This window comes from Astatotilapia calliptera, chromosome 2, assembly GCF_900246225.1.
Source record: "Astatotilapia calliptera chromosome 2, fAstCal1.2, whole genome shotgun sequence".
NCBI lineage: Eukaryota > Metazoa > Chordata > Actinopteri > Cichliformes > Cichlidae > Astatotilapia > Astatotilapia calliptera.
Window position 1 is genome coordinate 1,864,623 of NC_039303.1, and position 23,646 is coordinate 1,888,268.

The following is a 23,646-nucleotide window of genomic DNA, read 5'->3' on the forward strand; positions in this document are numbered from 1 at the left end:
GTCTTCACTCAGATATTCATTGTGACAAAGCGTGATAGTCAATAGTTTAATTAAAAAAAGAAAGAAAGATTAACCTGTCTTTGGCATTTCGACTTCATGCATCAAACTATCCAAAGCAGCCACGTGATAATGTTCATATTTGACCTTCAGAACAAGCTGCTGATCATGTACCATTTGTTAATGCTCCTGGCACTTGTTTTAGCATTTAAGTGTTCTATTAAAAAAATAAAAGAATTCATTTTTCTTTTTGTATCTTAGACTTGTAGCTGGATTTTCTAAGGTCAGCGCTCGCAAGCAGGTTTCATACCCGAGGGGAAAATCCCTCCAAACTAAAACAGACACTTTTCTTTCATTGGTTACAAAATGTACCACATGAGCCAATCAAAAATGATGTGGCAGCACGTGGCATATGGTTGCTTAGAAAGAGAGGAAAGTTTTGGGAGTGATGGCGAGTTTGAAATGTGAGAGATTTGACATTGAATGTGTTTGGAGTGTGTAGCTGGTGTGTAGCGTAGCCATTTGTTTTGTGTGTTAAAACAATGAGATGACTAAAAAGCCACCAAAGCCTTCTGTCACTGTACATGTAGAACACAGTTGTGGGTGCTCTGCACCAACTGTGTATGGAATAAAAACATAAATGTTAGGGCAGCAACAATACACCCGTCTGTCTTGTGGTGGACAAGAACTATCAGGAATAATTAGTGGCGTCTTGTCTCCCCGATTGTTCTGTAGTAGAACAAAAAAGGAATTTGCTGCAGTTTTATATGAATGGTTGGACAGAACTTTGTTGCCCACCTTATATTTGTATTTCAAATAATGAAAAGCTTTCTTTCAACATGTTGGTGGTTTTCACATTAAATTGAGCTGTTTTGGGGGTTTTCTTTCAACTTTTCCCTACTTGGACTAGATTGTCAAACGTAGAATCCAAGTATGCTCGCCCCCGACCGGTTGCAGCAGATGGCCCCGCCCCTCCCTGAGGCTGGTTCTGCTGGAGGTTTCTTCCTGTTAAAAGGGAGTTGTTCCTTCCCGCTGTCACCAAAGGGCTTGCTCATAGGTGTGATATTTACCTGTTTTCTTTGTGTCATTGTAGGGTCTGTAAAGCGCCTTGAGACAACTGTTGTGATTTAGGGCTAAATAAATGAGATTAACTTTTATGATCCTTCACAACAATTAAAATTTGTATCTATAGCACTCTCCTCAGCCTTTGGCAGTACTACGTAGATGAATGGTCTCTAGCAACATACATGAACTGTGATTAGGCTGAACGGCCATGTCCATCTCAGTAATGTATGTGTTCATTTAATAAACTACATCTAAATTGAGCCTGCATCTGTTTGTTGAAAGACATAATTACACACTAATCAGTGGATATTTAGGAGTACTGCATTTGTTTTTTCCCAGTTAAACTGGACTTTCAGTGAAACGACTGACTTTGGTGTTTAACAGTGTGCTAAACGGCAGCTTTTCTGACGTGTTTACATTCTGGTAGTCATCTATTCATGTCATATACCGTGTCGTCGGGGTCTAAGGAGAACATAGTCTGGTCAGATGAGACTGAAATTAAACTCTTTGGATGCCTCAGTACACACAGTGTTTAGAGGCCAAAGACACTGCATATTAGCCCAAAAAGAGGGAAGTCTGCAGCTGGGAACATAATAGCGTGGGGCTATTTTTCATACGGCACTGTCATGCTTCATTGATGGAAGGATTAATGTACTGAGACGTTCTTGATAAAAATCTGCTGCCACCTACTGAGGATTGCCAGTAGCTGTGTCCAACTCTGTGATCCCACATAGTTCCTCATTATTACACATCATTTATGGACATCTATGGTTTGAATTTGCATATGTGGATTAGAGGGGTTGTTACCAACATCTGGTGAGAATTTCCTGTCAACAGTTGCTTTGTAATGCTGTGGAATGTTTTCTAGGGTGATGTAGCCTGAAAATCCTATAAAAGCCTTAATAGCCACTAGTATGGGTTATAAAATGGTTGTAAACCATAAATCCCAGTTTAGGCTTGTTTCAATTTGGCTTTTTTGTAGTTTAAGTCTAAAGTAAGTTTCCACTTTAACTGTATTGCAAACAAGCTGTGTTCAGTGAGTCTTGGTGCTCATAGTTCTGGTTTCATGTTGAAACACTCTTGCCTACAGCCTGCGCAACCTGCTGATCTTGCTGCCTCTCCTACATTCCTGCTACGGTCTGACTTGACTTTTATTCAGGCCCCACCTATACCAGTTTGTGCAACTTCCTCACTGTGGCTCGGGCTTTTTTTGTGTGTAAAGAAGTGACTCAAGCCTTGTGTTGGGGTCATGATTATGGCCTGTGAATGTTACAGACTTCAAAATCATGGTAAAGCTGTCAGTTGTGTGCATATTGTGACTATAGTTGATTCCCACCAGGCTTATGGATTGAAAATATATCGTGCCATAAGATAATTATGGCAGTTACAGGTAGGGTTGTTCCTGGGAATTCATTTCTTAGTCTCTTTTTTTTCTTTTGGTCTCGTTTAGTTGACTCATCAGCTCGTCTAAAACTAAGAGACTGATATTCATTGAATTAAGTCCCTGTTTAATGGGCAGTGTCAAAAAGGCATTTGTAACCGTTAATTACATTCCTTAACAAGGAATCATGACGCTTGACCCTCATTGCCATACACCTTTCATCCCCACCCAGTTTATTTAAAGTATCGTCATCATCGTTTATTTATATAGCACTTTATAAACACACCTGGTAGACCAAAGTGCTGATCGATACAAATATAAAATAATACAAAAGCAAAAACCAAACATAGCAATAAAATTGTCAGTTACCCACAGAGTGGTAACTGTAGTATAAATTGTCAGTCGACCCTGTTACACCTTCAGTATTACTTCAGTCAAATGCAGTGCCACAAACTGTTCTCTTCATTTTGAAATGTTGCCTCTAGACCTTGTTGACATAAGAGTATAGCCTGTTCTGAGTGAAAACAAAATGAAACTATGAAGTTAACGTTAGTGAGACTGCAGTTTTGTTTTAAATCATTTGAGTTTTTTCAGTGGCAGCACACAATCACACCCGTTTCCCTCTGGGCTCAAAATTTCCCCCAAATCTTTGATAGTTTAAAAAATATAAAGTGGATTAATCACTCAGTTATGTTACTTTTAATTAAAAGTTTATTCAAACACAAAGATTTCATTATTCCATTTCAAATCGAAGGTCAATAAACACCCTACTTCCATTAGCACCTATTTGGATTCGCCAAGTCATGGGACATCATAGCACGGGCCTCAGTGAAGGCAGACTTTAATGACAACTGAGCCCTTCCTCAGTTTCCACCATTTACAGGCCACGGCATACAAAGTAAAATGTCACAGGTATCATTTTTCGCCCTCAGAGACCTTCTGTAATGTTATGGACAACTCAACAAGTTTTTTTTTGTTTTTTTTTAATGTGCACCAGCATGGTTGCCACTAGGGCTGCACGATTTTGCATAAAATGAGAATCACGATTTTTTTTGCTTAGAATTGAGATCACGATTCTCTCACAATTTTCTTTTCCAGTATAAATATTTATTGCGCTTATTAACTGCACATCAACTTCGCAACAGTTGAGACATAAAAACAACAAATGTCTCATTTTGTCGTTGCCTGCTTGAGATTCCGTCTCCACCGTTGCTCGACGCTGCGTGTACAGAGCAGGTAGTGCAACAATAGAAAAATAGTTGCGGGACGGCACTGTGTAGCGTTTGTCGAGGGTGTTGATCATTTTCCTAAATCCCTTGTTTTGCACAGTGTTGATGGGAGCCATATCTTTGGTCAGGTGATAAGTGATAGCCTCCGTGATTTCTTTGTGCCTGCGGGAGTTCGACGTGTATAGGGAAGCGCTGTATAAGGTTCCCGTTATTGATGTTTGGGTGGTTGACCGGGACGGATTTTCTCCTGTCACTTTCTTGTCATCCCTGACGTGCTCTCCGTTGTTTTTCCCTGCTAATTTTAGCAGCCAGCTTCTGTATCACGTGGTAGGAAGAGTGAGCGCTTGTTTTCATGCAGATTACGTCCCGGATCAAAATGCGGTACAATCGTCTTTTTTTTTTTTTTCTTTTTTTTTTTTTTTTTTAAATCGTTGTCATTTGGAAATGAGATCGCACATAAGTATGAATTGAGATTAGGGCTGCCACAAACGATTATTTTGATAGTTGACTAGTCACCGATTATTTTTGCGATTAGTCGACTAATCAGATCATCATCCATTGGACGTAAAACTACAGCTTATTGCACCAGCAGCATCCGGTCTTATATAACTATCATTAGCTTACAGCTTGAAGTGTTTGTGCTAACTAAAAATAAAGACAAGATGGTAGTTTATTAATTTTTAATGAAATTTGCAGATTGTTTCGGTGAAGTTTAATAAACTCCTTGCTATCTAAAATATAACAGGACACCGGAGTAAATTCTCCAGCGTCTCACACTTCTGATAATCAGCTGTCTGCTTGACAGTTTTAGCTGTGCAAAAAACTATAACTTTAATCTCAGCCAAACCGATTTACTCAGGAACAAATAAAATACTAAAAAAAGACAAACAATAACATTTTGAAGTTATCTAAGTGACTTATATATATATATTTAACCTGAGTAGCGAAAGACGGCGGTGGGTTTGAAAACGATTTGCCGGGAGTCCGGTGTTCTCACGGCTCTAGTTAGCCTAGCCCCCGGCTAGCTATCGAGCTAGTGGGTAACAGACGTCTCCGAAAACGTCGGAGCGCTTTTGAAAATATGCGGTGTCCTGATAAACTGAGCAGATATTTGAGGTTTACACAGCTACATTCTCGCCTGAAAATATGTTAAACGTTTATTTTGTGACCCAGAAAGAATAATAAGAGTAATATTAAAACTAACTAGCTGCCGCCATTGTTGACAACTGCGCTGGGCTGCGCTATGAATTCTGGGACACAGCTGCTTCTTCTTCTTCGGGGTTTAACGGCAGCTGGCATCCTTGTACATGCAGTGCTGCCATCTTCTGTTTCAGTCCGTTATTACACTCTTAAATCCTGCTATTATTCCTGCGTCTTTTGGGATCTTACAAAGCTTCAAACGACGCGTCGACTATTAAATTAGTCGTCGACGATTTTAATAGTCGACATAATCGTGACTAGTCGACTAATCGTGGCAGCCCTAATTGAGATCGTGATTTTCTAACGATTAATCGTGCAGCTCTAGTTGCCACCATGTGTAGCTGGACCTGGTGTTACATACTGCCCATATTTTTGTGAATGTGTGTGTCTGTGATGAACAAGATCTTGAAATTGATACTTAGGTGAACTGGAAGTCATGGGAGCTGTTTAAGAACAGGTGTTATGTTTCAGCAATTCTAGCTGCGATTTCATTCTTTTGCCTTTTAATAAAATTAACAGTTACAGTGTTAACTAAACGATGAGGCGACTTGTCACTGGGACCTGAGCACCTGTGGACGTGGGAAGTATAATCCCTGTATAAGTAATCTCGGTTCAAGCTGTAATCAGTAAAATTGAGCTTTTAGAGAGGTATGAAAGCACATCAATGCAAAGCAAAGGGGTGTTTGTTACAGATATTTATTTACTAACAAAATATTCTATGAAAAAACAAAATCAAAAGACTGACTTTCAGTGATTAGTTTTGAAAATATAAATATACAAAGAACCGTGGTTGGTTTGTTCTTTTCCATGTTTCTAGACACATAGCTGGCTTTAGTGAACAGATTGTGTTCAATGTTTTTTCCAGAGTCACATGCCTCCACATCACAGTAGTGTTTTAGAGTAGGGAGGAAAAAATGACTGTCTTAAAACAATTTTAAAAGGTAAAAAGTTCAACCTCTGCTGCGTCACAGTAACTTGTGTTTTCTTGTTTCCTTGTTGACACATCAGGATGTCAGTCGGAACAACTAAATTAAACCAGAATCCCACTAAGCAATGATGTCATTGGTGGAGAGAATTCATGTGATGGGCTTCCATGGAACAGCGTGACATTTTAATGTCTCATGTTTGTACCTCAGAAACACATTAGAATTGTTTCAAAGTGACGTGTAACCTTTTGTTCTTATATATACACGACTCATTTATTATGCACAAGGGACACGTAAAACGAGCCTTTTTATAAGAGGCCAACCTGCTTTGGGTCTACAGTGGTCCCTCGCTACAACGCGGTTCACCTTTCACTGGATTTTATTTTTGTGCACTTTTGCATGTTTTCTTGTTTGTTTGTTTGTTTGTTTGTTTGTTTGTTTTAAACGGCATATTGTGTCCTGCGTCCTGATTGGCTACGTTCAGCTTGTCACATTTACATAAATCTTCGATCACTAGCAGTGTGACTCTGAAGTGCTGGACTGTATGTTTGTACGTTTTCTCCCCAACAAACAACAATGTCGACAAAACGTCGCCACCTGCGGGTTCCTTTGGACTTGTTTTCTATGAAGGTTTGAACTTGAGAGTTTAAACGAGAGAAAAGTGTGAAAATGTTCCTGCCTGTCTGAGAAACGAGTATAAAGTGTGTAGTGAGGGCTTTACAGCCTTAAAACATCTATAGTAATTGTAAAAAATAAAGTTGGCTACTTTGCGGATTTCACTTATCGCAGGTTATTTTTGGAACGTAACTCCCAGGATAAACAAGGGAGCGCTGTATATTCAGCCTGTGAAGTTGGTTTAGAGAATGCATTGTGACTGAGATCAACCGTGAAAACCTACTTTTCTATGTTACTGTTGTCATCAGGTGGTATGGCCAAGAGAAGGACTACAACGTCCTAGTTATGGACCTGCTTGGACCCAGTCTGGAGGACCTGTTTAACTTCTGTTCTCGCCGCTTCACCATGAAAACTGTCCTTATGCTGGCAGACCAGGTATCCAGCTCATACACACCCACTTCTCTGCAGGCTTTTAAAAAAAGGGAACTAAGCAAAGGTTTATCTGTATCCTGCCTTCATATATAACCTGGAAACTTTTGTCCATTGTAGTAATTTGGTCACATTTAAAACACATTTTTATATCTTCAGATGATCAGCAGAATCGAGTATGTACACACAAAGAACTTCATCCACAGAGACATCAAACCAGATAACTTTCTCATGGGCATCGGCCGTCACTGTAACAAGGTAAGATATGCAGGACCAGTACATAAGTATGTCATATTCAAGGACTGTATAGACCTGTTGGAGGATAGTGATATGACAGGGGCCAGATATTATGAAGCAGTTTCAACATACGTCTTTCAGTTATATGGAATCACTGACGACTAGACTATACGGTCACATGAAGTTGGTTAATCAACTTGCTGAGTTAATCCAGGGTTTCACCTGCAGTTCACATGAAAGGGGTGTTGGCAGCATCCAGTTCATCTAAAAGGGGCTTTTTCATGGGTTACATGACTTTTCTTCCACATAAAGTGGAAGAAGGGGAAATGACTCTAATTTGTCGGCAGATCAAAGTTAAATGAATTTGAACAGGTGTTCTACTAGCTGCAGTTACAGCAGTGTAAAAGAGAAATATAGGAACATTTTATGCCTTTTCGAAATCAACAAATTAATACATGCACATTTCTGTGACAATGCAACACAGTGTGTGCTTCACTCAGTGGGTTTAGGTACAGTTCAATAAGTAGCATATGTATGCCCCCAGCATAGAATCCACATTGCTCTTAAAACATGCTGTGAATAAAAGAAACAGTGAAAACGGTGATTTTAAAATGAAACCCCCAACATAACCTGCTTTGGACACTTGTAGTTTTTATTCTGTCCCCGTTGTCTTTAAAGGGTTTGAGAGTAAAGTTTAAGAACAGAATTCAAACAGGAAGTGTCCTGTTTTAGGATCATGAATTAAAGGTAAATGAACAACCAAAGTGTTAGTGTTTGCTGCCAACGGGGGAAAAACACAGGATTAAAGTTGCATCTAAGAATTAGATCTATTACTGATACTCATCAGGGAAGCACCCTCCAACTCTCCATGCAGAGGTTACAGGAGTGGTGATGCTGTATTCTGCAGAATCAGTCAGTGGGCAGTGATTTCATACCTGTCGATGTCTGGAACATCTATAGCATGAGGCTATAGCAAGTTACACCTCTGTAAGTCAATCACCTTTTGTACTACAGAAAACCAGGACTAACCCTGAAGTCATCTGGATAAGCTGAAGTCCTGCTTCCTAATAGACACCTCTGGTAGTAAATGTATAGCTTTAGTAATCTCCTGATGGTGACGTCATCAACACAAACGTTTTGGTTTTCTGCTTTGATCCTTTGTGTAATGACTCCAGTCGGCACCATGGAAACATGAACCTCTCACTAAAACAGATCTGTAATAGAACTGTGGTGTGTCTAGGAGTGTGCTTGTGAATGTAAAAAACATAATGATGTTAAAACAATGCAGCCCCAAGTTTTTAAAGAACAGACTTCTGATACCAGCAGCAGTGAAGATGATGGTTTCATATTTTAACGTGGAGCCGCAGTCTGTCTACTTACAGTGTAGAGTAATAGATTTCACAGGGAAGTCAAAATTAATAAATGATTACATTATATGCACAAGACGGTGAGCGTAGGTGAAGGAAAGCATCCAAAACAGCAGCACTTGTTCCTGTAATCACAGTAAATCCCACACAGGGAAAAAGCTCAAAGTCACTCATTAAGCCACCTGCTCAATAAGCTGGGAGACAAAAACAAAACTGAACTTTGTAGCTGCTCACATCCGCAGCCAAAAGCCACAGACGCTACATTAAAATGTGCATATCGGTCAGATACGGAGTTTAAGCTGAAGAGAGCCGACCCACTTTCTGTTGCAGTGACACCTGCACCAAGCAGGGGGCAGTTTAAACGGTGAGGATTTTCACAAGACCATATTGATTTCAAGCCCTTCATAAAAATGTTTTAATTAAATGTAAAATAATATAAAATATTAATTTGTAATAATATATAAAAATGTTTTTTTTGCAGGCCAGTTATAAATGTACATGAGTCTGAACCAGTCACCTGCAGCTGTTTGGTAACTGAATTATTACCATCTACACCGGCAGAGAGGCTGTTTTCAGCAGCACACAGTGTTGCAGCAAAGCTCAGGGACAACTTCAGAATATGCTCACTTTTCTTCATTGCAGCCATCACATGTTCTTTTTCATTGTAGTTTTATTTATAGAGCACAAAATCTTTAAGGGCTTATCCTGCACACACAACCACATATACCTGAACACACAGTCTGTCATCCAGCAGATACAACACTGTTCCAACAGTGTTGTATCTGCATTTTTGCCTGAATGCAGTTAAACTTTGAGTTTCTAAAATGGAGAAACCTTCGTCATTTTCTGTTTTGGTTTTGGAAGACTGCAGATCAGGTGTGACTATTACTATAAATATTAGCAACTTTTCTTTTTGGTCTACTAGAAATGGAAAGGGACATGGTAATCTGTGTTATTGAACGGCAGGGTTTGGTGCCTTGGGCACAAGTATGAATTGTATTTTACAAGAGGGAACAAAGCCTTATTTCCCATTTCCAGCTTGAAGAAGTTCTCATTTAAACATCAGTCCTCCTGTTTTCTCTTATTAGGATTAAGAGGATTATGGATTAGGATTATGAGGGCTGAAAAATTCTCCCAACACACGCAAATTAGACTTGGCATGTGCAAGTCTAATTTGTGAACATGTTCATGAGTCCCCGTCCCCATGTTGGGAATATTGGTTGAAGGTAGATTTAAATGGGCTTGAATCTCTAAATGCATCTGTGGGAAAAATTGGATACAAATTTGACACCTCTTTATAAAAGCTATTGCCATTAACCTTGAACCATCGTTGATCCCCAACATTATCATCCATGAACATAAGTAAATAAAGCTCTTATTTTGAAAATCGCTACTAACCAGCCAGCCCTGCTCGCATCCGTTTTGTTTCTTTGTAGTAATTGTTGTTTTGCTCTGGATCTGCTGTCAGCGGGAGGACTCATATTAACATTAACGTACAGTTGGTGGACATCTGGTTAATCTTGTGACCACACTCACCAAAACTGCAGTGCAGAACCAGGGTTACTGTTGCCAACTGTAGGTCCAGATAGGGACCTAACACCGTTTAGTGGTGTCAACATGAGCTTATCGCAACTGCAAGATGCAGTCGCAAAATGTTGAACACCTGTAAAGTCCAACATGAACGTGGACTGAATGTCAGCATGCTGAAGGAGCTTTGTGACTGGTGGGAATCAATTCTGAGTCTACTTCCTGAAGTTATTGTGTTTACTGGACATACCGGTTTGTTTTCCCAGATGTCCTTATCTACCAGTTAATGATGCTTCACTGTGGTAGTGTTGCTTAAATGCTTTCCTATTAAACCCCAGTTTCTCACAGAAATCCCTTAAAAATAACAGGCCTTGGAAGTATAGTTGTAAGTTTCATTTACTTGGTCGAATTTGTGACCTTGTTTTGTGGTAGTGTTAGTATCTAATGCGTTTTGGGCCACTTAATAGTGTTAGTTTCTTTCATAATCTCTCTCTGTTACCAAATTCAAGTCTGCATGTCACCATGCCTGAGTGAGGTGATGAGTGGTGTAGAGCCGGGGACTCATTTCCATCAGCATTGTGGTTTCCCTCAAAGGACCATTTGTAACTGGATAAATGTAATTGAACTTTGCCATACTGTTAAACTGTCTCTGTATCTGATTTTTGATATTGGGTTACAAATACTCCAAACATTTGCATAAATGCAACAACATAGGTTGACACGTTGCTTTAATTAACAACTTTTAAAGTTATAAGTTTAATAAAGTCACACTACAGCAGCAAAAATAACCTCGTCATAACTTAGCATGTGAACTTTGTCCAGGACGAGCTTTGTCACAGTGGGTGATGAGCAGCTGCTGAGAATGTGGGACAGATTTGTATTTTAGAGAAACAAATGGCTCAACAGTCTTCACATTGTCAGCATAAGCTACCCCCAGCTAATGATGTAGTTAAACAAAAGAAGAGGGGGGCTCTGCAAGCACACTGAATACATAACTGCACATACAGAAACGTGTAGAATTTATTCAAAAGAACAAATTTGTTTCAGTTCACAACTAGATTGGTGAAGTTGGATCGATGGTGTGACCTATGGTCGTGTTCTAAAAAGAACACAAGATGCAAACACCGCCATTAAATTTCAGTTAAATAAAACTATTAGAAGATTTGAGTTAAAAGGGGATAATAATTCCATCCAGATGAGATGCTGACCACAGGCAAACACAAATTCTGTTTGTTTTTTTTGTTTTTTTGTTTTTCTTCTCATGAAAAAAATCTCTCCTGAGCTTAAATAGTTTGAGAACTACGTTCCTGCTCAGCTTCTGTGGATGGTATGGCATGTCTCCATACACACAATCCACACAAAGCTTCTTGATGGATGATGAAGTAATGTTATCAGAGGTTTGTGGCACCCCCCCCATTTTTGTCCTATGTTAATCCTACCAAGCAGCCTTTTCCACCACACCGGTCCCTCCCTGTCTTCGTCCCATGCATTGAAGCTACATGAAAGAGCTCCTCGGGACAGACAGACGTCAGCCTTCACGCCCCATATAAAAATTGCTAACTGCACTGTGTCAGTGTTGTCTGTGCTTTTATCAACAGCTAATGAAAAAGCCAGATACCTCCCTCTGTGACGGATGTAAGATTGCCTGTAAATTCCCTCACTCACTCTGCTACTGTGTTTTGTTTTTTGACAAATTGATTTTTCATTATTTTTTTTTAAGAAGTCTTATCTGGTTGGTGGATCCCTGGTCACAAAGCCTTGGCATGCACCGCTTCAAAAACACTGAGAAACTCTTTGAAGCACGGGCAGTGGCCACAGTAAAGCTGTTGGTGCTGTGTCCCTCTGGGCTGTAGCTTTGATGAACACATTCTGCTGAGGTTGCAGTCTGCCTTTAATTCTTGAACCACGTTGTGTTTTTGATGGAGACTAAAATGACTGATGTTTTTTCTTTTTTAAATACATGTGAAGGAATACAACGTATATCGACCTCCCTCACCACCGACACGCTCACAGCACAAGCTGTTTTGGTTTTTCTTCTTAAATAACAAATATTCATTTTCCTATTTCTCATTAAACAGCCTTCCTTCTGCATCGATTCTCCTTTTTCTGGAAATTCTGAGATGGTCACTAAACCCAGTGGTGTTGTAGAAACACTTTAATCTAGTGGCAGTTTGCTGTCTCTTCATGGGACGGCTTGCGTTTTGGGATATGTAGTTTATTGTCACTTTATGTATATTTGTATTGAATCTCTCGTGGCAGATTAGGCCCGCAGCCTGGTGTGTGACACAAGTGGTGTAGAGCACATAACACAGATCACAGGGAGGTGGTGCTAAAGCTGTGTCCACACTGGAAACAATTTGCTGTGCTTTGAATCGACAGCTGTTCAGTTGTGGACATTACAGGCCTCTGATACATTTAGTACCAGATCGGATGTTTTTCATAATCATTGATAGTCACTTGAGTGACTCATCTGGAAGTTGAGAAACGTGTATCTTGGGTCCCACGCTCGTGTATACTTATTAATATGATCAGTATTACCAACATTTAACTGTTAAGAGTTTGAGTTACCGTCACTTTGTCCCTGTCTTGCTCATTTTTTCTGCACTGCCTGCATGCAAGAAGTTAAAAGCTGCCGTAAATCAAAATTCTGAGTATTATGTTTGCTTTGCAGTTTTAGTCAAATTAAGGTGAAACTGAGCACTTGATGGGTTTTAATAGTGATAAAAGTAAAGCTTTTCATTAAGTTCAGGCGTTGTATTTATAAAGGTTTCCAGTGGAAATCCTAACATCTTTCCTTTTTAAGAACCTTGTTCAATTACTTGGAGGCTTTTAACCTAAAAATTACAACTTTGTGTGTAGTTTGCTTTTGAATATTTTGTTTTCTTGTCATGCAGAAAGTTCTTCCTAATATTGAAATATGCTGATTAGTTATAACTGCTAAAGAAATGAGAGTAAGAAGCTGGCCTGACAATTTTAAGGAAAGTAAGGCTTTGGGCCACTCCTTAATATGCAGCCACCCCACAGGCCCTGTGAATAAGAGTGCTGTCATTATGGAAACAACAAGTCCCAACAGGACAAAACATTTTCATCAAAAGAAAAAGGTTATTATTCAGGACAGTTTGGTATTCATTTAGGCACAGATTCTACTCAATGTGCAAACTATAGTCATGGATTTGTTTAATGCTTCTTTGCAGTCTAATCTGTGTCCACTTCACAAAGCAGAGCTGTGCTGAATTAGTATAGTGTTGTGCATGCGTGTACAGACCTTGCCATGTGAAGTATAATACTGATGAGGCACATCTAATGTTAGACCGAGGCTTCCTTTGCTTGGTCATGGCCCCAAAAATCCCAACATGAGTCATTTATGCCTGCGTTACTGGTGCGTACTGGTTTGTGGCAAGGAAAGTGTCCAGTAAAAACACAAGTTACCTGTGTGGTGGGTATATTTTGTCAAAGATTGATTTTTAGCTTTGCTCTGTGTTTGCTGTGCTATGTGAATGCCCTGGGTAAATATTGCACCTCTATTGCTCTTCACTAATGCAAGTAAGCTTGAGTAGGCCAGTAACAGAACACTGGACGTCCTCATTCGCTGGCTTCTACCTCCCCTATTAAAGAGCTAAAATGACGCCGCATGCCCGTTATAAGAGCTGTCATATTTCATAGCAGATTTATGCAGTGTTGACCATTTAAAAAAAAAAAAAAAAAATACATTTTTAAAAAATTAGTATTTATGTGCTAGGAATGTCCAACTTGAATAGAACCAGATTTGGGGTTTGTTGTTGTTTTTAGATCACCAAATCACAAACCACACATTAGCTTAGTCCCTCTGCTAGAGCCTTAAATCTTTGGTAAGGTTGCACTGTATCAGAGGAAATCTTGGGTGTTGGTTTCAGACTTTACAGGTGACTTATTAACCACTTTTGGTTTTGGTTTTTTGGCAATACTAACCTAACTGTAGAAAAGACATTAACCCATGAATTTGCTTTTTGTTTTTTACATGCTTTATGTTAATATCAAATACTCTTCACCACTCGTCACTACCAGTTTACCAAAACCCCACTTGTGCCCAGGTCTTTAGTGAGATATGGCACTTGCTATTTCCCCCAAGTGTTTGTCAGACATCATACTGAAGCATCCATGTGTCCCATACTACACACACTTTTGATCTGATCTTTCCATGGTTGTCCTGACAGAAGAAAACCATAATATGATTTCTTCTAGACAGGTGGCCAGAATGATCAAATCTGTAGCACGGTTATTTAAACTGTATTTCTTATTTAGATCCAGCATCGCATGTACAAAAGCCAGTGCATATCCTAGCTCTACAGGACAGTGTTAGTTGTTAAAAGGAGAAAACAATGTGGGTACAAACAGAACTGCCTGTTGTACTCATGTTAACTGTAACTGAAGGTGGATGGAGGCTGTGTAATTTTGACCCCTGCCCCTCTACTGTCTGCCCTAGTGTTTAGACTCGTCAGTGGGGAAGAGGAAAAGAAGCTTGGCTGTTAGCTCTTCTCAGGATCCATCTTTCTCAGGATTAAACCAGGTGTGACCTTTACCACAACACCAGCTGCCTCACAACTGCAGTTGTCGCTTTGCAATCATATTTTACTACACTGGTTTAAAATGAATTAGCCCACCAGCACCCATCTTGCAGTTGCATAATGCCCAGCGTATGTACTCCATCTAACAGTGTGAATCTTGTTAGCATTGGCTAAGAAGTAGTTGTCATTGCCATGTAACAAAGACGCTGCATTCATCTAAATTATACACGAGTGCCTGATTGTCCTCATTGGCCTAAGAGGAAGTGAAATGACTTTATTTTTATTTTGTTTTAGCGATGAATCAAACCTAACTTTAATAACAAGAAGTCAGTGAGCTAATAGGAACAAACACTGGAGAAACTGCAGAATCGTAGAATCTAATGTTCTGGTTGATTCTTGTTAAGTGTTTAATACTTTACCAGTACTGGTGGGTGGTGGGACTGACAGACCAGTGTGCACTGTGTAAGTCTATTTCACACAGAAAAGGAAAAATGGAAGTTTATTTCTTTCTCACCAATAAGACTGGTGTCTTAATGTGCCAGCAGGACAGCAGCAAATCGCATTTAACGTGATTGACATACAGTGATAAACTGTTTGACCTGCTTTAGTGCCTCAATGTTGAGGCATTAAAGTTGCCTGGTTCTTATCCCCCTTTTTAAAGGTCGCTTATAGTTGCTGTGTTTGGTTTTCTAAGCCTAAAATGAAATCTTTCAATAAGAGACATTCAAAGTCTTACAGCTAAGCTGAGGCTGTGCGGGGGACATTATTGATATGTCATCCCAGTGAAGGTGAACTGCACGTGCGACCTCTGTAGAGTCCAGTTATCATGTCATGCTACCTGTAGTGACACTGACCATAGCCAAATATAAAAACTACTTTAAAAAAAGAAGCCCTATTGTTGTCCGTCTAGTGCATCGGTTAATTTCATTACCACCAACACAACCAATGTCAGAGGTCAGGGTTTTTCTGAAAATCCTGTCAATGCAATCAAGAAAGTTGCCTTTGATTTTCAAATTGATGCAATAAGTGTCTACTTAGGTCTGAGGGGTCGTCACCGGCAGTCACCAGTACTTTGTTTTTTGAGCAGTGTATCTGGTGCTTAAAACTCATATCAAATAATGACTATTTGTCAGTTGTGGAAAATAAAATGGGCCAGTATAGTGAACTGTAGGTGTGCTCACTCCAGTCTTGGAGTGAGTAGGATTTCTGTCTTGATAGGATTGCAGGTTTGGTCATGTTGTAACAGGGTGTTTGTGTGTGAACACTGTAGAATTATGGCTGCAAGCCTAAATTACAGAGATGAGACACCTTAATTTGATTTCTTTTTTCCCCCCCAACCCCTTGACCATCTCACATTTGGGAGGGAGCTATTCATTTATTTATTTATCCCCCCCCCCCCCCCCCCCCCCCCGGTCATAAATGGCAGTATTATATTGGCTGTGAGTGTGCATCCAGTTGTAACTCCTGTTGTTGGAAATGTGTCTTCTCTGGACCCCTCAGCCGTAAAAGGTCAACGGGGGTGTTGGCGTCATGATGCTGGTTGTGCGGGCAGTTTGGATGCCTATGTTTGTGAATGTGACAGCTTGAGAGCGAGGTGACATAGGTACATAGATACCACAGGTGTATCGACTTAAAATCCCCCTACCAGTGACTTTGACCTCAAGGCCAAGGACGGAGGTCAAGTTTTCTGAACATTTTGTGAATGCCATAACTAGAGGAAGCCGCCTGGGATTTTCAAATTGATATCATTGGTGCCTCTGCTAAAACTCTTGGGCGAGTTTGAATCTCACCGACCTTGACTTGAAGATCAGAGGTCAAGTTTTCTGATTAAGTCGAGAGCCAGGCGACGTAACATTTTGACATTGCTAGCATAGATGTAACCTAATGAAGGTACTGATATTTTAAAGTGTTGTGATCAAGCCTTTATTTGACTTTGGGGGTTTTGTTTTTGATTTTTTTTTTGTATTTAGCATTTAAGGGTGGGGTTGTTTTTTTGGTTTGGTGTTTTTGTTTTTTAAAAGAAATTCTAATAAAGCAAAAATACATCGGAAAGTTTTTGGGTTTTTTTGACAAATGTTATGCAGTTAAACGATTACATATTGCAGTTTCTAAAATGGAGAATGGGCAGAAGTGTCCGATTACTTTTAAGTAACAAGTAAGATTACTCTTCCAAAAAAGTAATTAGATTACTGTTACTTTCCCGTAAGCACACCGCATTACTAAACCGTCGTGATTTTATTTGTGAGAGTGTCTCATGACGATGGCGTAAGCGCGTGTGATGTGTGCAAGAGAGTACGACCATGCAGCGTTTAAAGCGTGGACGCACTGACAGTACTTTGAGTTTGATTCTGTAAAAACTGACAAACATCTGCATGGTAGAGGTGGGAATCACCATATATCCCACGATGCGATATTATCACGATATTTAACTCACGATACGATATTATTGCGAAATTTAAAAATATTTTGCGATATTTAAATTCTGTACATAAAGGTAAACTTGATCAATATTCATTTTATCTAATAACAAAGTCTCGCACTCAGTCTTTCTCTCATCTCAGTCAGTTTTATTGTTGACAAACTGAACGGTTTGTATTACAGTCTAGTCCAACTGAACTGAATGCATCTGGTACAATTACAGCTATTCTGAACTATGCAATATGAAAACTATGCAGCCCCTTCAGCAACTGAAGAATTTGAAAGTAAATTAAAACAAAATATAATTTTACATTAAATAAAAAAGTTTTAAACTTAATTAAAATAAAACATGTCTTAAATTAAAATAAGTAAACTGTCGTGTTTATTGCTGCCATAAAACAAGTTAAAAACATTTGGACAGTGAAGGAATGTCAGGATTGTTGCTCAGAAAAAGGGTCAACATGCTCTGAAGTCAGAGCACAAAAACTTTTTTTGTAACAAAATATCGATTTCTGCTGTCCCTGTATCGATACATTATTAGCAAACAAAATATCACGACACTACACAGTATCGATTTTTCCCCCACCCCTACTGCATGGGAAGAAATGAAACTTCAAATCTGAGCGAGCACCGAGCACGCCGGTTGTCAAAAACTGATTTCCGGTATTTCCGTGTGTTTACTTATATTGGTAAATAGACTTTACTGAACAGGATTTACAAAGACGTTACATATAAAATTGCCTGTTTTTCAAGTATCTTTACAAATCTTGTGTTATTGTACCGACATTATAATCGATCCGGTCCTTTTTGGCCACTTAAAATATGTTTACAACATAACTGTTGTATTGGTTGCGGGTTTTTTTCTGCTGCCCTCTTGGCCAGATTACTCTTAAAGAAGACAGTTTTATTGTCAACTGGATTTTTTTTTATGTATAAAGGAAATATAAAAGTCACTGCTAAAAACTGATTGTAGTTTCTACCTTTGCAGCTCAGTATGACTTGATATCTGCGTAAAGTTATAAGATTAAAACAAGTTTAACTAAATGTTATGTGATTATGCAGAAAAAAACTGGGCTCAAAGGTCTGTTGCTTTATTACGTATTCAGGTTGTGTATCATGTTTTTAAAAAGTAATAAAGTAACTAATTTTGAAAAATAATCAGTGAAGTAATGGATTACTGATTACATCTTCAAGAAAGTAATCAGTATCTAATTACTTCTGTTAAGTAACATGACCAACACTAATGGAGGTTAATGAGCAGTTTGTTCGGTTTTTCATATTTATTATTGCTCATTTAATAAGACTGGATACTCTTTATCCAGTTACTTACCTGGTTACTTAATCAATGGAATACCAGATTATTACAGTAATCAGTGGCAGCTGTAATTCAGTGTGTGCCGTCATCTGTACAGCACAGTGGACATACTGCCATGGTTTGTGTTTCAGCCAGTAACGTTGGTAAAATTTGGTAATAGTGTGAATGCAGAGGACTGCGTGAGATTTTGGACCAATGCCATGTGGAAAGTTTCTAGCTTTAGTTTTAAACATGACAGTGATTGCAAAGACACTTTGAGGTAAAGGCATATCTGATAGGGGGGTACCCCCAAAATAAAACAGTGGAACTGTGAACCCAGGCTGCATTATTATTGAAGCCAGGTGGTGTCATATTGAGAGAGTGGAACAAAAGACGGCTCGCCTCCAAATGAAGCTCGGCCAGTCGTCCCAGAAGGCAACTTTAAATATTACCAAAAGCTTTAGGCTGTGTTGAAGATTAAGGGTGCTCACTACCAAATACACTCTGAAGCTTGTTAACTTGTTTTGTTGTTTTGTTTGTCCATGTATTAGTTGCATGTGTCAATAAATCACTGCACCCATTTACGCAACAAAGAATAAATGACAGCTTTTTCCAGACTTTTGCACAGTGCTGTAAACGCAAACTAGAGAATCAGTAGTCGAGTAATAGATCGATTATCAAAATGGCTTTTTACAGTCATTTAAGACATTTCACCTGAGACTAGTGTCAGTTCATATAAATGAATCGTAATGTTCCAGAATAAGAGTGCAGTGCCCCCACCCTCCAAGCACACTCCGCTCAGCAGACACCCGTACGCTTCTGCATATCGACACCATCACAGGGTTACGTTCATCGTTGAGTAATGTTAGCATTTGTTTTACAGAAGGACAAAAAGGATGATTTTAATGAAAGAACTCTTTGTTCGTCGGTAACCGACAACTAACTAGTCTTCTGTCCCTCTCCATCAGTTGTTCCTTATTGACTTTGGTTTGGCAAAGAAGTACAGAGACAACCGAACACGACAACACATCCCATACAGAGAAGACAAGAACCTGACTGGCACGGCACGCTATGCTTCCATCAACGCGCACCTGGGCATCGAGCAGAGGTCTGTGCAAACATCTGATAGACAAAGGACATTATAGGTTACTTTTTTTCCAACAGTGTTAAAAATCAAGCCAATTTTTTTTTTAAATGGGCTTTTTTCTGGTTTACATTGTATCTTTCTCTTCGTAATACTGCCACAGCAACCATTTCTAAGAGAACGAAAAATAATGAATATTTTGACGGTGTCAGGGAAACGCTAATGCACTCGTTGTGTACTCAATGAACACTTTTGTTGTCTTCAGTCGCCGTGATGATATGGAGTCACTAGGCTACGTGCTGATGTACTTCAACAGAACCAGTCTGCCATGGCAGGGATTAAAGGTATGTCGCTGCCTTTGACACACTGCAGGCAAAGACGGTAGTTTTGTTTGTGCTGGACGTGTGGTAGACAAACTACAGACGCAGCACACCATGATGTTTTGTGGTATCGCTCACTAGCATGAGTTAGAGATGCACTGATTGTAACTTCTCTCTGGCTCAGACGCAGTGCACCTGTAGCCTGAGTGCATTTAGTGTAACAGTGGGTTGTGGCGTAAACATGCTGTTTGTATTTTGTGTTGTCCAGGCTGCCACAAAGAAGCAGAAGTATGAAAAGATTTCAGAAAAGAAGATGTCCACCCCAGTTGAGGTCCTCTGTAAGGTAAAAACACTTTAACCGCACAACACCAAGAGTTTGAGACCTACATGTTCAGTGTGCCCACACAGAGAGAAACCTAAATAGACTGTACAAGGATGCCAGAGCTAGCAAAAAGAACACTTTGAATTTTACATGTAACATTAGTCAGGCCAATAAACCCTTCAGTTTAAAAAGTCTAATGAAAATGGCCTTTTCTTGCAGTTATGTCACATCTTACAGGGTTAAACAGGCACCATGATCAAAGCAGTGCACACTCAGTTGTATGAATGCATATTTCCAGGGTTTCCCAGCAGAATTTGCCATGTATCTAAACTACTGCCGTGGCTTGCGCTTTGAGGAGGCTCCAGACTACATGTATCTGCGCCAGCTGTTTCGCATCCTCTTCAGGTGAACACACGTGTCCAACTTTCTGTACATGGCTGTCAGTTTTGGGGTCGTCAGCTTTGAGAGCTAAATGCAGTTTCCAGTAGTTAACCCCAACACGTGCTTTTACTACATTGCCATTGCTGATCCATTAGCTAATCTTTTGTATGCAATTGCAAACTTTTAGTACAGACGGATTAGTATGCGTTTGAATAAACTAAACTGTTTCTTTCCTACAAAATTATTTTAAACTGTTCAATGTTAACGTTGGTATATTATTTCTGTGTGTGTGTTTTAAGGACTCTGAACCACCAGTATGACTACACATTTGACTGGACCATGCTGAAACAGAAAGCCGCTCAGCAGGGGGCCTCCTCCGGGGGCCAGGGCCAGCAGGCACAAACCCCCACAGGCAAGCAAACTGACAAACCCAAGCCTAACATGAAAGGTTAGTAGCAAACAGCCAAGTGACGTTTTTTACAGGCGCCAATAGCTCAGCATTATATTCAGGACTTTTAGATACTGGGTTTATTTTGTTTGTTTGTTTTATTGTTTTGTTTTATTATTAGAATTCCCTATTCCATGCCCCAGTGCCCCTGGAGAACAAACAAGCACCAAATTGGAAATGTACAGCAAAAAGGATATTGTTGCTGAAATAAAGTCAAGCCACATTATAAGCCTGAGGCACAATAATATTAATGATAATAATAATAATAATATTGGAAAAGAGAAAGATTTAATTGGAAGCAAAGACGTCCTTGGGGAATTTGACTACTAACTTTGCTGTCATGCTATTCTGTCCTTTTTGGGGGTTGGACTACAGGCTTTCTCTGCTGTCGCAATGTTTTAATACTGACCAACTATCATTCTTGATTCTTCTGCAGTCGCTAACATTTCCTATCCAAATGAAAATGCTGAACATGTTGTGTCTCTTGCTGCTCCATGTTACATGATTGAGATGGTTACACTGTATGGCAATGGCAGCTGTAGGCTGCTGCTGCGTTTGTGTGTAAAAACATTTTTGTACACATTTGACAAATTGAATAACATCAACAAATAGCAACATATCAGGAATTTCAAAAGTGGCTGCATCAGATGTTTTTGCTGCAGCGCCCTGTTTAACAGGGATTTCTCTGCCTCTATCTACATAAAGATGCAAAGGGAACACACGTGCACATATGTACACACAGAGACGTGTGTGCACATGTGTGTACTGTTTGAATGTCAGAGCTTGACATCATTCAAAGTTGTATGTATTTATTTACTGATTATAAGGCTGTAAATTCTGCCCAATACTGACTGTAAATTATGTGCCTTTAACTTCTTCTAAACCCAGATCACTCAAATGCATCATTGTGACAGCAGCATCACGTGGCCCAGTTTGCATTAGAACCCATTTTGGCCCCACCAGACTTGAGGCTGTGACAGTCTTGCTGTAGCAGGACCTCGTGGCAGCACACATATGACCACGAGCATGTTCTTTTGTTGCTCTGTAGTGAAAAATGGCTTTGAGAATAAGACCAGTCTAGAAGGCGCGCAGCATTTAATATCTATCAAGTGATCAGCGTGTTCGTCTGTTGATCTTGTGCTCAACGTTTTGCACACCATAATCTACATGTCATAGTTGGTTGCAGTCACCAGAGGGCAGCTGCTCTCATGCAGTGCTGTTTGTGATGCTACTTTAGTTTAGCTTGTGCTACAGAGAAGACCTGGACAGAGTCATCAGGCTATTGCACAGCCATGTGCCATGTTCCTGCAGGCACAGGAAGAACATGCAAACTCCACACAGAGCTGAACAGCCACATGCAGTTTGTTGCAACAAAGTGGTCCATGTACGCCAGCATATAGAGTACTGACATACCTGTCTGTGGGTGACATGTTGTGGTTCAGGTGAGATGCAATATGTCACCATTTAAAGTAGTTTAGTTTACAGCATGGTTCGATGTAACATTGGCACGCACATGTTGTGCATGTGCACTACCGTCAAGTTTTAGAGCACCCCAGTTTTAGGACGCTGGTTTAGCTCAGCGGGCGACCACGTGCCATACGGCTGAGAGCGGCCGGCCCGGGTTTGAGTCCGACCCACAGCCCTTTCTGCCCCCGCTTTCCTGTCCTTTCTTCACTAAATAAAATATATATGTTGTTTTTTAAAGAGCAACCCCAAATTTTCCAGTTATTTATTGCAATTCAAGTCGTTCAAGTCCAGTGAAGAACTTGAAATGGTGCAAAGGACAGTGGTGAACTGCCAGAGGTTTAAAAGAAGGTAAGGTTGCCTAAGACTAGAAACTGCATTTCAGAATTATTCAAAAAGGCCTTTTTCAGGGAGCACAAAATGTGTTAACAATTTAAAGCTTCTCTGCATCAATGGAGGTTCAAGCCTTGAGAGCTGGTGCTACTAATGCCTACATGAACCTAGTTAGTCAGAACCATGGTGAGCTTGGAAACACGGAGCGTCCAGCACAGTCTCCAGACTTGAACCCCGTCCATTTACAAACTCATGACAGAAAGAAAAATGTTCAGAAAAACATTTAAATAAAAAAGCACAATGCTGCTTCTCTTTTCCACTCTGTTTACAGTGTCTCTGACACTCGACCAAACAACAAATACAAAGATTAAATAAAAAGTCTGTTAAAATTCAAAATGTCTCTTCCAGCCATCATTAAAGGAAACAAACTCAGATGTTAAGTCTTTTGTGTGATTTGGTGCATCTCAAATAAACAAGTATCTGTGTTAATACTGAAACAGGAAGGTGAAATATTCCCTCCAAACAAAACGTCTAAATTCTAAATGCACAAGTCAGTCCGTGCGTGATTACATCGCTCCGCCCATCAGAAAGTCTGTGCCTGCGTCCGTATCGCCTGTCGTCTTTTATTGGACTGACAATTGTCGGTTGGAATATTTTTACACATCGCCCAACTTTAGTCTATAAATTGATTCCATGATTTCTTTTTTAACTCCAGTTTCTTTCATACAGTGAGACATTAAACTGCGTCATTTTCAATAAAAACTGCAAACACTGGGGTGTTCTAAAACTTTGGTAGTGAGCTCACCAAGTGCTGCTAAATATCCTACATTAAATGTATGATGGGAATGCTACATGTAGTTAGAATTTCTGGGTTTTGTAGTTATGTTGGTATAGTGCGGGCTGTATGGTTAAACATGCTCGTGTTACCTGTGTAGTCTCACACTAGTTGAGAGTATTGATGTTGTTTCAGTAACTCTAGTTTGAAATGAAACCGCAGGTAGCTTGATGGACTTTCCTGGGGAATCCCAAAAGGTCGATGCTGTTCGTCTGGGCCTTTTCAGAGTT

At 39.7% G+C, this 23,646-nt stretch overlaps 1 protein-coding gene across 6 annotated transcripts in view; it reads left to right on the forward strand.

The window, feature by feature from the left end:
- The window catches only part of csnk1a1 (casein kinase 1, alpha 1), a 28,589-nt gene that overhangs the window by 3,390 nt on the left and 1,553 nt on the right, over positions 1-23,646 (forward strand). For 2 of the 6 annotated variants that reach the window (XM_026181536.1, XM_026181574.1), the window contains exons 3-10: positions 6,722-6,848; positions 7,002-7,100; positions 14,436-14,519; positions 19,198-19,337; positions 19,579-19,657; positions 19,902-19,976; positions 20,254-20,360; positions 20,636-20,748. In XM_026181536.1, the coding sequence (XP_026037321.1) occupies positions 6,722-6,848; positions 7,002-7,100; positions 14,436-14,519; positions 19,198-19,337; positions 19,579-19,657; positions 19,902-19,976; positions 20,254-20,360; positions 20,636-20,748 (824 nt within the window). Of the gene's footprint in view, positions 1-6,721; positions 6,849-7,001; positions 7,101-14,435; positions 14,520-19,197; positions 19,338-19,578; positions 19,658-19,901; positions 19,977-20,253; positions 20,361-20,635; positions 20,790-23,646 lie in introns of those variants that run through there. The other 4 variants (XM_026181555.1, XM_026181564.1, XM_026181545.1 and 1 more) reach the window with 4 other exon arrangements.